This window comes from Dermacentor silvarum, chromosome 10 (assembly GCF_013339745.2).
Source record: "Dermacentor silvarum isolate Dsil-2018 chromosome 10, BIME_Dsil_1.4, whole genome shotgun sequence".
In the NCBI taxonomy this organism is placed as follows: Eukaryota; Metazoa; Arthropoda; class Arachnida; order Ixodida; family Ixodidae; genus Dermacentor; species Dermacentor silvarum.
The window spans coordinates 7,336,567-7,351,617 of record NC_051163.1 but is presented as its reverse complement, the minus strand read 5'-3'; the positions used below and the strand labels follow the sequence as shown (position 1 = coordinate 7,351,617).

Below are 15,051 nucleotides of genomic sequence, written 5' to 3'. Positions count from 1 at the left end.
TCAACGGATAGCTTCTGCTCTCTAGTAGTCCACTTTCAAACAGTTTCAGGCAGACCAAAAGGTCACAGTAACCACCACTGTCTTATTATTACATTGTGGGAGGCATAAATGCAGAGTTTACTGCCCATTTATACTGTAGCTTTTGTCAAGCTCAGTAGTGTTCTGCCTAAATTCACTTTGCCTGAGTGACAATGAGTGCCATCAGCACTCCTGCAGTGTGCAAAAACAAGTTGTTCCTGAGCTATTCAGTGCATGAAAGTTGCGAAAATGTGTGCATCAATCCTGCCTCCACTCCGTTCACAATCTACTGTGCGTTTCTTAAAATATTGCAAAAAATTGACAGTCCAGCCAAGTGAAATAGCTTGAGGAGCTAGGCCTTTCGTGAGTATTACCGTATTTATTTGAATATAAGGAAAGGTCCTTTTCTAGAATTTTTTGCCTTGAAGTCAACCCCCGCCTTATAGGCGAATTTTGCCTTTAGGTGTGGCTTCACGGCATGCGCGCGCCTCGGTGCCGTGAAGCCACAGTATAAGGAGAAACTTGAGCTGCCGTGAAGCCACACCTAAAGGCAAAATCCGCATATAAGCCGCACTTCGCATGTTGAAGCTCCCTTCCCCCCACCGCCTATTTCATGGTCACCATTTTGCAATTTGGCTGTGTTAGTAATTCAGTATCCGAGCCTTGATAATCCGTCGGCTACTCTATCGCCTTATATTGGTGTGCATGCTCAAGTTTTTTTTCTTGGGCTCCCCCATTTGCACCCTCGCCTTATCATCGTGACCGCCTTATAATCCAATAAATACGGTAAGTTGTCTGCTGCAGCATTCCACAGTCAGGGAGCTTTCTTTCTCAATCTTGAAAAAAAGAAAACAGCCCACAAAAACGAGGACTGACAGAATAAGACACATCACAAGCGCTGCAATAAAACTGCAACTTGGGCAAAATGGTAATGAAGCATTACCAACTCGCCCAAGTCGCAATGAAGCATTACCAATTCGCCCAAGCCGCAGTTTCTTTCTCAAATGTGCACAGTATGGATTTGCCTGCAACCAGGCAAACTTCTCCAGTTTCCATTGACTGATTATATACGGATCCATTTTCTTGAGGAATTCAGTGCACTCAAGTGATGAACGCGCAGAAGGAAGGGACACACGGATAAAAGCGCTGACTCACAACTGTACAGGTCTTCCTTCCTCTTGCTCTCACATCGCTTGTGCGTGCTGGATTGCACAACAAAATCAATCCATACCAATTCTCTTAACTTTCTGTTCTATTGCTTATCATATATATTTATACGTTTGCTGACATCTCTCTTTCTCTCACAATGCATGACATGGGCTCCTGATGGAAAGATCATTGAACTATTACTAACTTGCAATGGCAACCTTTATGGCGGTTTTTCTCCTTATGCACTTGTTTCAGGGAGAGACGCTGGATAACAAAGTTAATGGTTGTCACTCAGAAGTGCATACGCAAACTATGCAAAGTTATTAAAGAGTTCCAAAGCAACACAGGGGCTGTAAGAGATGATGTAGTGGAGGCCTCCAAATTAATTTTGACGCCATTTGTTCTTTAACGCACATCCAGTGTTGTCCACAGAAGCATTCTTGCATTCCAAGCCCATTACAAGTTACAATTTGTGTAGTAGTGGCTTTTATGAATTACATTCTGCATGGCTTTTAAGAGTAAAATGGATACAGACAAGTTGCTGAAATATTTTTGAATGGTTTTTGGAACAATGTGAATATAATATAATGCAATGTGGCCGTTGCAGCTGGTAATTGAATTCACAACCACAGGAGAGCAATAAAACAGCTACAACTCAGTGCATAGTCTCGCTCTGTTACGATCATCATGATCCTCAGCCTATTTTTATATCCACTGCAGGACTTAGGCCTCTCCCATCAATCTTCAATTAGCCCTGTCCCATGCTAGCCGATTCTAACTTGCGCCTGAAAATTTCCCAATTTCATCGCGCCACCTAATTTTCCATTATCCTCAACTGTGCTTCCCTTGGCACCCATTCTGTAGCTCTAATGGCCCTCTGATTATCTGCCCGACACATTACATGGCCTGCCCTGCTCCATTCTTTTTTCTCATAATGTCAACTAGAATATTGGCTATCCTTGTTTGCTCTCTGATCCTCACGGCTCTCTTCCTGTCTCTTAACGTTACATCTAACATTTTTCGTTACATCGCTCTTTGCATGGTCCTTCACTTGTTCTTGTGCTTCTGTTATGATAACAAGTTACAATTTGTGTAGTAGTGGCTTTTACGAATTACATTCTGCATGGCTTTTAAGAGTAAAATGGATACAGACAAGTTGCTGAAATATTTTTGAATGGCTTTTGGAACCATGTGAATATAATGCACATACAAGTATTATAGGCTTTGCATGGACTTTTGCTCCTATTTTATGCTAGTGTCAGAAAAATGTGCCAGCCCAAATCATAAAATGAGCCAGGCAACCTCTAAAAATAATACTGTTAATTGTTGCATGCACTAGCTATTCAGGTTCTCCTTGAAGCTGACCTCTGCATTTAGCATTCTTGTAATCTGCAGAACCATGTACTCAGTTTACTTTAAATTCTTTCAGAATATTGTTTATTATCCTTCATACTTAATTACACATCCCACAAATGCTCGAAAGGCTCAAGATTTTACTAATGGCTACGGCTGTGTTGGCTGTTCTGCCTTACAATAACCAGTACCTACACAACCTTTTTGTTCTGCTGCATGACAATGGGCAGATATTCCACATTCAGCGAGAGATGGCAGAGACTGAGGTGCTTGATATTAGTTTATTCTATGTAACTATAAGTGACACAAAGCAAGCAGCTTTAAACAAAACTGTAAGGAAAGCCAGCTGAGCAGGCTATCCACCCAGTTGCCATGTTATACACGAAGTGACTTGCGAGAAGTGATCGTGGAGCTATGGCTGGCTGTGGCTACTCATCATCATCATCACTTGGGTGGCCAGCTCCACTGGCCAGCAGGCGACTTTGCAATCAGGGGCTCCCATGGCTTCCAATTTAGCATCCGCCTTGCCAGCACCAGCTCACCTTCAGCCTGAAAGGGATACCTCAGTTGTACTGTATTCACATGAACGATGCGTGGCCACTGTAATGTAACGATTACTTTCGCTTGATTCTATTCCTTTCTTATCATTTACCACTCACAATCAGCTGATCCTGGGGTTAGTGTAGGCTTCTCAGACTGTTGACAAAGCACAAAAAGAAATAAATGGAAAGCAGTCATTACACTATATTGGCCCATATATTAAGAAATTACTGAATCCAAAACTGCAAGGTCATTGCAGATTATATTGGCCTATATATTAAGCAGTTACTGAATCCAAACTGGGAGGTCAGTGTAGATTCAATAATCCTGCTGTGTTACAACATTAATTCTCCTTATGCCATCCTTATGTAATCTCCTTATGCCAGTAACTAAACAAGTGCTTTAAATACAACCATGATGTTCTACTAGTAGGGTGATGTTAACAGACAAATGTAGTGCTGTCAGATGTAAACATCCCTTGCCAAAACTTGGGTTATTTTTAACAGTAATTTCATTAAATACAAAATTTGTCCTTCATGTGACCCATTGCTGAATACCACTAAAACCAGCACTAAACTGAACTATGCTGGTTGATCAACTTAGCTGGTACAAATAGTTATGCCCAGATAGAAGACACTCTAGTGTAAAGCTGCTGACTAATCAAAATTTAGTTCCACTTTCTAGGGGCACAAAGTCCAAGAACTGCATCTTTTCTTGTAGATCACACAACACATTTATTATTATGTCTGGAGCTGAGAACTTGAAGCACATATAGGCATACAGCAATATGTTAATGAAAAAACTGTGTAAGAACAGTTGGTGCTTCTACGAGCAAGCCAGCAACATTGTCAACTATTGTTGCATAAGTAAACCGAAGAAACTTGGTACCTGAAACTCATGGCAAAATGTAGTAATGTTATAAGTTCTCTTTGTAACCTGAGAACTGCACATTCTGGTCCTATGGGTAATAAAACCTAATATTGCTGACTGAACTGAAAGAAAGAATGTTACACAAGCAGGCTAACTGTTGCACATTTTGCAGAGACTTTCCAATTATATGACAAATGCTTCTTGGCCTAGTTTGCATTTGCTGCAAGACCTATTTGTCGCTAAAGTGACACACACAAAAGGAAGACACATTGACGACGGCACCTTATATACCTTATGGCACAGGTGGTAGTTGATAAACACATTCAGGCCAGTTGGCACATACTTGATAGTGAAAGAAACAGCACTTACAACAGGACAAACAGCGCTGGTATATGTTATCTGCTTCATGTCCTGTTGTTGTAAGCACACTTTCTTTCATTAACACGTGCATTTTCTATGTCTAGTCTAGGGAAAGAAAACACAGACAGTGCGGTCTATGTTATTTCGCGCTGCCTAAGTGAAGGATGCCTTACCAACTCTCTCAGCAAACCACTCTTCTGGACTACTTTATGCCACCAAATCACGGACTGTACACACACTTAAGTGCACAAGCGCAGCAGCTTCAGATTGTGATTAATAAGACCCGTGTCTCAGGATTAAATATGCGCCGCCTGCATCATTGATCAGCAGAGAATATTTGGAACATTAGGAATGCTGTAAAAATGATCCAACCTGCTTTATCACTTGTTCAATCTGTCCTGCACCAATGCGCTTTTCCAGTTGCACGATGTCCTTTTCCTGCAAGTAGATAAAAGAGCTAGGTCAGGACATTTGCGCCAAATACAGGCCGGCTACGCAGGCTGTTGAAGCTCTAGCGAGAAATGATGAGGTTACGCTGCTGATCGCAGTGGCAGCAAGACATCTACCTCAGATGATGTTAATCGTTCCACCACACTAGCTGAGACCTAACAGATCTGCTTTTGTCGTACGTCATGATGGTTAGCAACCATTCCTAAGCAGAAGCCACAGTGCAGAGAAAACGCTTTAACGTTACAAACGTAGTAAACGCAATCCGGGTACTCACGCTTTGAACCAGTGAGAGACGCTCGTTCACGATCTGTTCCGTGTAGCGTCTGTAAGCCGCGCTTTCCGGCAACTTCGCAAGTGCCCGCAGGATTTTATTGTAGACTATGGTCAGCTCCTGCATTCCAAAAGATCCACTTTTAGCGCCGGACTACTACGCAAAGGACAAGGACTACGAGTACGAACGTGGTGCGGGTTCTTGCATACTGCTAGTCCCGTCAGCCCGGTCGTCTGAAAGAAAAAAAACAGAGATCGGTGCATAGTAGCATGACTCTCGAGTCAGTATGCAGATGTACATCACGCTGAAGTTTACGAGTGTGAAGCACAGAAACTACAGAAATACCTTCTTTAGCACGCCAGCCATTTCGACCGTAGCAGAAGTAATGCTTATGAAGGACGATGATGATAATGGTGCGCAAAATGTTGATGTCAAAAAATGGCGACCATGAGGAATTTGTACACTTGTAGTACGCAAAAGCATAGCCTTTGAGATCCGCGAAAGAGAGCTATTGCTAGTGTTTTGATTACTATTACACTCTAGTTTCGATATTACACGAAGAACGTCATTGGTCTAAATATACTTACGTCGTATAGATACAATTTTTTTTATTTATAGAAACTATAGTGTACTATTCTAGTAGTCAAAACTACAACGAATGTATTTACGAAGCCAATCTCGAAGGATATGCTTTTTGAAGTCAGGAACACATCATGGTCGTGATTTTCTGACATGTAGTCATTATAGCTCATGAGCGTTATACGAAAATTTGTAGAAACCTCAACGCTAGAGCCGATACAATAACTCTAATGGCCACTAATGGCCACGTACTAAGGGCGCTACCTGCGGCGCTACTATGCCACAGAACACCTATGGCGCTACCCTATAGAACTGTTTGAAAACTCTGACGAAACGTTTGAGTACAGGCCTAATAGGTGGCAACACATAGCAAATGTAAAGCCCGCAAATGTAGAGTTACCATATGTATGCACATATGCAGGGCCCTTAAAATACGTTATTGCGCGGAGTTTAAGCGCGTAACCTTTAGGTGTCATGTTCATTTGAGGTGGGGAACAGCAGTTACATTTCTAGACATGCTTCCTGTGAATTTTGTTAAACGGAAATTTTGTGATAACGCACCGAGTCTCTTTCATAACGCGCAAACCTATTTCTCCTCCCACCCCCTCCCCTCCTTTCCTGACGAATGAATCTTTCCCATGAAAAGCGGTAACAATCGAACGCGCTACATAGTAGAAATCAGTGATTGAACGAATAAAAACTATGCATAACACTTGTCACCAGCATTGTAAATATAACATATTCTATCTTACTGTGCACTGTTGAAATCACACGTGCCTTGCGCTAACACTGCGCTTCTTTTGCGGCTGCATTGTGTCATTCTGCATAACCATTATGTTAGTTCAATACCATGTGAGGTTGTTGACCACGCCGGCTGCTAAACGCCCCTTGACATTGCCTCACGAACCAATACAGCTTGTGTACAGCGCTATTAAAAATTTACGAGTTTAACAACCGCCTGTGAACAAAGCTATAAAATATTTCGCTTGAATAATTAATAATATAAGCAAATTATAGTACTTATTTTAGTCATAGGAGGGCGCATGCATCAGTTTATGCCATGCTTTAGTGGTAGAACATAGTCGTCAGATGACGTGCAGTCGTACCAGCAGTGGCACCAATAGCAATGATAATTTCGCTGTCGCACCAGCGTTTGTGCTTGTGGCGCCCTCCGTCGTCGCAAACTCAAACTGCGTAGGAGGTCGCGCGTGCGGCGGCGGCCGCTGGTTACGCTGCGAGCGTCGACGCGGAGACCGACGCCGCGGACTCTCCCTCTTCCGGTTAGGCCTACACGCCTTTCCCCATTGCGAAAGCGTCGTCTCTGCCGTGTATGGCCGTGGGATCAGCGTCGGCGGCCAGCAGCAGCCTGGAAAACCAGTGAAGCGTCGGATGCGGAGGCCCGTCCGGCGGCCGGAGCAGTGCGTGTGGCAGTGTGTGGCAGTGCGAGCAATCGTCGCTAGTGGGGCCGCAGCGTGCGCGATGTGAGCGCGCAAAGCTGGCCAAGCCCCGGTCGCGCAGCTGGACGGACTGCCTGGTGTCCGGCCCGTGGCCGGCGCCACCGCCGCCTCCGCAGCGCTCGGTGTCGTCGCTGCTCTCGGCGACCGGCGGCGGAAGAGGCCTCACCGCCGCTGGCTCCTGGTACGGCTCGTTCGGCTCGCACGTCGCGCCCATGGACCTGGGCCCGAGCCTCGCCGAGTGGACGCGCGAGCAGCCGCTCAGCATCCTGCAGTTGGACCCGGCCGATCGGGCCGTACTCCGCATCGCCGGTGAGTAGCAGCCATCGATCCACTATTTTCGGTTCCCCCACCATAAACCCGGCGACGCCGCCGCGTCGCAGGCGCTGCTCTTCTTTCCCCTTGCTCTGTCGCGGCGGCGATCGTGCTTTGTGTGCGGCCGCGCCGGTTCGCTGCCTTTGCACGAGCGGAGACGCGGCGGCGGCGGCCGTGCACGCCGAGCCAGCGCTATCACGAGAAAGCGTCCCCTCGTGAATCCGAGACGAGAACGAAAACTGAAAGTGCCCGCGGCACAAGTCGAGCACACGCAGATGAACTCTCTCATTGTCATAGTTTCGCAATACCCCGAACGACCGAGTGACAACCGAGTTCATTTACCAGCGCCGGCAGGTTTGGAAAAGCGCGTTCGGCGCGTTCACGTTGACCGGCTGTTCCTTCCGGCAGAAGCCCTCACCTGGCCGGTGTGCAGCAGCTGTTGTTGCCTGCCGGCCAGCGGGTAGTTTCAATTCCCTTTCTTTTTTTTTTTTTCTTTTTTGTCTTTTTCTTTGTCGGTGGCGTTTTTCGGGGGCTGCTGGACCGGGCGTTTGCTTCGGGAGGGAGATCGGCGTCGTACGAAACGCGTGGGCGATTGGGAAGTCCCGGAGTCAGCGTTACTCCCTGTAAGGAGCTTGCGCAATCGCTCGCTTACCCCTTCGCCGACTGCTTCCGCTACCGTCTTGTCTCGGATATTGCGACGAAAGTGGCCAAGTCCCGTAAAGATTGTGAACGGCAGGAAAAGTAGCGCAAGTGAGAGGAAACGTTATATCTGCCGTTTGCAGGCAGCTTATGTGCCCGAATGTCTTTGTACTGTTGTCTTTCGGCCCGCTTTGATCCACGTTATAGTCGTAGTGGACGGAAGTAGATTAAAAAAAAAAAAAAAAAAAAAAGATTGAGGCACACGTTCAGTCGAGCAGCCCGTGAGAGCAGAAGGGAGTCTCTTGGGAGACGTTGTCGCCCGGGCGACAGAATTGGCACGCAGCACCGCAGAAAGATACGAACTGCGGGCGTCTAGGGGCGTGGTGTGCTATATAGAAAGCTCTCCCGGCACGCGCATTTTCGAACGACCGAAATTTGTTCCACGGAAGAGAGGTGCCGACGGCTGGTCGGATGCCAGAGCAGTTGTTCCTGTCCGCAGGGGGTCCTCCGACTGCCGGGGCGCGCTATAAATGAACCGGTGTTTACAAACAATCACCGCTCGCGTGACACGTGCATTGGGAGCGTGGCCAGCCCATGCAATGCAATGATGCCTTCTCGCGTTTCGTGCCGGAGACGCACGCACCAACACGCGCGATCGTCAGCGCGGACGCGCGCGCTTCCGCGTGGTGACGTCATCGATGCCGTGCTGACTTTCCATAGCACGGCTTTTAACGGCACTCTATGGGCGCCGAAACGAAAGCCCTCCGCGCCACGAAGCAAGTAGTTGTCGGGAAGAGCCCAGAGCTCCGCGAAGTGTCTTGTCGAGAAGTGCTCGTGTGGTGCGGCCTGCGAACACAGACCGCAGACCTAATCTTGTTTTGCTTCTTTTTTTATTCCTGCTTCTTTTTTTCTCTTTTTTTTATCCCACTGCATTAGTGGCAGCAGGTTTATCGATCTCGATCATTGCAATGTACACTTTTTTTTTTATTGTGAAAACTTCTGCGTCAATTCGTCCAGTGACACTCGGATAGTGTAATTCATATGGCTCTGGCGCATGTGCGCTAGATGGCAGATAACTCGTTTTTAATTCTTGTTAGTAATCGAAGCTGTTCACATGAATTTTCATTAAAGCTTGATGCATATATGCATGTCGAAAGAAAAATAACTTTGCTGATACAGCCAGGAATGTTTCGATGATGCAGGTGTAAACTAACCCCCGTATTCAGAAACGCATCAACTTGAAGCCCATACGCTTCAAGTTGATAAAACCAAATGACGCCTGACGTGAACGTGCCGAAGACGCTCAATGCGTTTCCTTCGGCGCGTTCTCGATAGGCGTCGTTTAAATCAAGCCAAGCATGGGCTTCAAGTTAAGAGGCATTTATGAATGCGGCGGAAAGTGTATAGACGTAGCAGAAAGGCCGCACCACTGTGCTTCGTGAAAAGGGCGTGGCCACTGTGGTCACGTTGCGTCACTCAGCGTTGGTGGTCGCGCATATAAGCCCGACGCTTTCGTGTTGGAAAATACTTCAGCGTCCGCTTCGTGCCACGGCGAACGAACTTGCACGCAGTTGTTGCATATCATACGAAAAATAAAATCAAACGTCCGTTGCATCCTTTCAAGCGCTGTCCGTCTGCTGCCGTGCAACTACCATTCATATGCGTGGCCTGAATTCCGCACTACTCGCCGATCGCGGCTGAATAAATAATAAGAATAATAGGAAGACTGAGGGGGATGTTTATGTTGGGACCACGACTCGGCCCATACTTTCCTTCCTCCCTCTTTGCATTATATGTATAGCTTCCTGCAGTGAAAAACGCCTGGCGTGAAAGCCGCGTTCTTCGTCCCGTCGTCGAGGGGGAAAACACAGTGCACACGTGCTTGAAGGAACGCACGCATGATATGTCTCAACAGATAACGGTCGGCGCCGTTGAGGACCGCTATGGCATGCGAATATACTCAAGTACAGCGCTACATGGATTGGGCCTAACGACCGTGTAGAATCCACCTGCAAGGTGGCAGAAGGTAAACAGGCCACTGCTGCTGCTGCTGCTGACATACAGTAAAGTCTCAGTTGTACGAACGTCGGTTCAACGAATATTTCAGAATAACAAACTTTTAGAAAATCCCAGGCGGTTTTCATATGCATTCTATGCAAAAATATTTCAGTTAAACGAATTTCTGAATATTTCAGTTGAACGAACTCGATGATCAGTGTACCTAGGCTCATTTTTGAAATCAGTTGAACGAAATTTTCCGCTGTGTAGCGCTGTTTTAAAGGTATCCCTTCTCTGCCATGCCATGCAACACTTCGTTTGAAGACTATGTGTGACATTGAGCTCGTTACCTGTGCTGAACTGTGTTCGTCCCGAAGAAGAAGAGTGCGACGAGGAATATGCAATTGCAGAGGCAGATTCAAATCCTGCAACTCTAGTCGAGGCTGTAGGATGCCTTGGAAAGTTGCGAGGCTTCGTGTCTCAGCAACAAGCTGTGCCGGAGGAAGTGCACAAAAACATAGACTTTTTGGACACTTTTTTTTTTTCAATATGAGGTAGGCAGCAACGTAACTGTTACACTGCACCATCCATAACTCCATAAATTACATTTCATACTTTTGACTCGATGTCTGCTGTGCCTATATGCTGTTCCATATTCTAGTGAAAACTCAGTTTAGTGAACTTTCAATTAAGTGAACATTTCCTTGGGTTCCTTGAAATTCACTCAAATGAGAGTTCACTGTAGTTGGACGAGGTCGTTTTGGTCGCGCGGTATATCGGTGGAGCTCTCACTCCCATCGTTTCGAAGAACACAGGCGAAGCTCCAGCAGTATAGTCGTCACCGATGCCCGTCTGTCAGCTGCGCCATTCTGGCCCTCTGCCGCCAAACTGCAGCCGAACTTCGAACTCTGATGCTCCGCAGATCGACCATAGACATTATATTTCACTTTGTTTAGAAATGAGAGAATATTCGGAGCTCGGTTTTTACTCGAATATTCGTATTCGGTTTGATTCGGATATTCTCACTTTTCGAACACATCCTAGTTAGTTATGAACAGTAGCAGCAGACGAATAACAAAGGCCACTGAAGGCTAGCTTTAATTTTAACTGGTGTAGGATGGTTGTTTCCCAACTCCCCTCGCTCTTCTTTGTCAATATAAGAGTTCATAGTTACTCGCGATAACGGGGCCCGAACCGAGGTGCCGGTGACGTCAGTACACGGAGGAAGAGGTCTGCAGTATGAGTCGTTTGTGAAGAAGTTCCCAAAAGCGGCCACGTTGAGTCTTGTCTCATTTTCGCATACACTGGTAAGTGCGCCACGAAAAGCTACATAGTGTCTGAATTTAAAGGCGACGTCGTCAATCGTTTTTATGTTTTAAGTTCTCTCCGGCTGACCAAAACTCCGCTTGTGGTAAGACTGATCTGTTTGGCCTTCCAAAAGACGACATCTGTGAATCTAGCTCGGTTTAATATTTTAAACTTCGGTGTCCGTTCAGGTCTACCCCAGGGCTCTTCTGTTACCGCTGTGCAGCGCCCGGTGTCGGCCACGTGCCGATTTGCAGACTTCGTCAGCTAGGCCTCTTCTAGCACAATTTATATTCGCTTGCTTCGCTAGAAATTTTCTCAACCAATCTTGGAATTCTGTATGCGAACCTATTTGCTCCTGTAGCGAGTTAGAAGAGAAAAAAAGAACAACTTTATTGGGTTGAGGATGCTCAGTCCAGGGCCTTGGCGGTAGTAGGTTAGGACATGGGGAAGGGAGTCAGCCGATGTTCTGGCCAAGTGCCTCGATATGCACTATCGTTGGACGGCTGGTAAAAGTTGATTTCGTAGCTAGAATTCCTCACGTGCGGCAATCCGCTGTAGGGGTCCGACCTACAAATATAATAATCAACCCGGATCGTTTTCTTCTTACACCTCCTAACGTTACTCCGCTATCGGAACAGTGTTGTCCCAGTTCCTTTTCAAGGTCCTTCGCCGTGCACCATTTGTTGCGAACCGAACTGCATCTGTGTACACCTTTCTCCGGACCAACATTCACAAGCCGCTCGTCATCTGTCGAATACGGATGGCGTCGCAATAGTGCCTGGGTAATTTTTTTTCCCCGCAGTGATAGCTGAGGAGCGTATACATAATCCGGATTCGGTGGCTTCTGTCAGAACCATTCCTTGCCAGTGGAGGTCGCCCTAGAAGAAATCTCTACTTGCGCCACCAAAGATTGGATCGCGGATCCACGAGCCGTCGTCATCGTAGCCGCTATATATTTGGGTCTTCAATTACTGTTTGGTGTGGCACTTGAATTTTTGACTGCATGACCCTGTGGAATATTTTGGGCCGAACCTTGGCTCTCCTATAATAGGAAGAGATAGGACCTTCGTCTGTGGACGCTGTTGCATTTATTTACGTATAATAGTAACTGATATAACCGTTGAATTAGCTTCAGAAAAGGACCCGCTCTCAGCATTCTTGGCGTTCGAGGCGAGAAAGACCGTTCGGCCAGGAACAAGCAGCTACGCACTCTCATTGGTCCGACCGACGCCCACTGTGTCGCGGCCCGGCGGCGTTCGTTGGCCTCCGCGCGAGGCTTGCGTTTGACGACCTCCGGGTTCCCAGAAGTGTGGTGCAGCCAGCGCCTCGGGTGCAGCAGCCGGGCTCCAGCCTTTCGCCCGCTCCTGCTTTGCACGTTGTCAGCGGCGTCTCGTGGACGTCGTCTCTCGAGTGAAACACGGCGCGCTGTCGTCTTCGGCGCCGCGGAGGCCCACACGTCGCTGCCGGGACCTGCGTGCCACGTGCCGGCAGTGTATACGACACGTGCGTCGATCATTGAAATTCAAAGTGCTTGTCCCGATTCGTGACCGAGCGAGGCGCGGGGTACGACGAGCTTTCTTGTTGCGTGCCCACCAACGGGAGTCCAACCGTCGTTTCCGACGTCGCTCGCATACGGACAGAGAGCCTCGACCGAAGAGAACGGAGATGGTGAAATCTTTTGGTGGAAGCGCCCGAGTTTTGACCAAGTGCGTGCGTGCCATTTGCACTACAGTACCTGTTGTACGGAGGGTTATAGAGTGGTAATTTAGAAAAATAAACGAAAAGGGAGTGTCTTTTCCAAACGTGCCTTAAATGCGATGGACATTGAATGTTACCAAAGCGATTGCAAACTGTTTGGTGCCGACAGTTGGTCTTTGATGCACGTTTTCGCAGCAGACACGCTACCGCTGTAACGGCTGCGAATGACGTGCGGATTATGCTCAGCATGTGGACATTTTCTCGCCACGGTGATTCATTATCTGTGTGCTCCATTGAATCTTTATTGAACGAAAGGGTTGTGCTTCCTAATGTAGCGTAACAGCAGGTGCCATCCTCTTGTTTGATTTCCGACAAGACTGAGCCAGAAGACCGTCGTAATACGCGCCGTATTATCTACACTGGCCGCGCACATATACAAAGACACATTCTCTCTGCGTTATATGCTTCTTGCAGGTCAATGAATAGCAGTGAATGGCGAGCACCTTTTTGTACAGCCTAGTTAGGCACTCCTTTCAAATGTATCTTCGCGGCACGGCTGTCACCACAACCATCATTTGTAAGCGGCCCCAGCCTTTCGACCGAGAGGATAATATGCGCGCTACTATTGTACACGCTTCGAACTGTTCGAATCATGATCTTTCCTTATCATTGGGGATCGCCGCGTATCTGAATGTTGTCGCTGATAATGCAGTTGTTCGTTCTAATCTACTCTTCTACAGGTGTCGTCCTTTGTGCAGTTCTCATCGAAATTACCTCGGGAAGCTTGCCAATATCATCGGAACTGGTGGCCGCATTGTCTAATTCCCTATATATAGCGACTGTTTCGAGGCACGAGCAGGTGCAAAGCCTGGTGTGCTTTGACGGACCGCGTACAAGCGCAACCTCATTTAATAAATCAGCGTTTGTTTGAGGTTAACGGCGTAAGCGTCATTAGAGAACGTTAGTCGATTACGGAACCGGATTTCTCTCTCTTGGTGGTCCGCGAAATGAACGCTTTCGGAAACGCCGCCAAGAGCGCCCTTAATTCCTCGACGGCGTGTCGAGATGAACGCGTTCGATAAACGGGACGAACCTGCGTTTTGCCTTCTTCACTTTGTTTCTTTACCCTGCTTGGCTTTAATTGGCATGATGTGCATAAAAGACTGTTACGATGAAATATAATGCAAAGGAGCGAGGTGTAGTGCGTGTACCTTTTCATTGGCCGACCTTCCCGAAAAGAAAAAAAAAAAAAGATGATTGGTTGGACGCTCAGGAGATACACGACGGAAGTATATGGCTCCCTTAGTGTGGCAGAGCAAATGTTGAAGCCCAGTAGTGGAGAGTTCCAGATAAATTTTGACCGCGTGACTCTCTTCAGTCCGCAGTCTGCCACACCCCTTCTCACCTCATGCAAAGAAGGAAAAAAGAGTTACATGGTCTATAGAATTCCTTATTAATACTGAAGAATGTCGATGACAGTGCGTCTGTACTTATGACACAGGTATGGCCTTACACGTTTAGTTGTAATGTTTATAAGTTATCTGCAAACAACGCGTTCGCAGATTACATTATTACAGCTATACAATCACTACAAAACGAAGAAGATTTAGTTATTTATTACTTTTGCGCATTTGAACTCTCTCTGTATAAACTAAAGGGCAAGTCTGTATGGCTGGCTGAACGGTATACGTGAAATCTATGAAATATTTGGCAGTCAGTATCGTTATATGGGCTCAGTGTTAGCGGGTGAAGGTCGGCGGCGCGAGCTACCGCACTGAGCGCGATATTACCAGTAGTGATAAGCGTGATAAGAGTATAAGCGGTCAAATAACACTACAGCGTAAACGGGGCAGCAAGAACGCGCTTGTGCAGGCGTAAAAGGTCGTGCTGAAGGTGAGCCAGCGCTGGGCTCGGGCATCGAACTTCGGCTCCTTATATGTGACAGCAGTGTATAACTGGCGTAAAGAAATCGGGAAACATTTACGTCCGCCTATCACGAATCACCTAGCGCTGCATCACGTCGTTTGCTACCGAGAGCTTTCACGACGC

General features: G+C 47.0%; 2 protein-coding genes across 13 annotated transcripts in view; one reads left to right on the top strand and one right to left on the bottom strand.

Annotated features, from left to right (window-relative positions):
• Positions 1–2,787: 2,787 nt before the first annotated feature.
• LOC119465924 (NADH dehydrogenase [ubiquinone] 1 alpha subcomplex subunit 5) lies at positions 2,788–5,445 on the bottom strand. The gene is made up of 5 exons (XM_037726398.2): positions 5,357–5,445; positions 5,200–5,244; positions 5,015–5,131; positions 4,663–4,728; positions 2,788–3,069 (listed from the first exon to the last, which is right to left on the bottom strand). The coding sequence occupies exons 1-5, from the start codon at positions 5,375–5,377 to the stop codon at positions 2,965–2,967; spliced, it is 354 nt and encodes a 117-aa protein (XP_037582326.1). The 5' UTR covers positions 5,378–5,445; the 3' UTR covers positions 2,788–2,964.
• Positions 5,446–6,854: 1,409 nt separating this feature from the next.
• Positions 6,855–15,051, top strand: part of LOC119466304 (dystonin) — a 228,329-nt gene continuing 220,132 nt past the window's right edge. For 6 of the 12 annotated variants that reach the window (XR_007464073.1, XM_049657593.1, XM_049657591.1 and 3 more), the window contains exon 1: positions 6,900–7,356. Coding sequence is in view for 11 of the 12 variants with exons in the window: in XM_049657593.1 (XP_049513550.1) it covers positions 7,260–7,356 (97 nt within the window). In the remaining variant the exon portion in view is untranslated. Of the gene's footprint in view, positions 7,357–15,051 lie in introns of all 12 variants that reach the window. The other 6 variants (XM_049657597.1, XM_049657594.1, XM_049657590.1 and 3 more) reach the window with 3 other exon arrangements.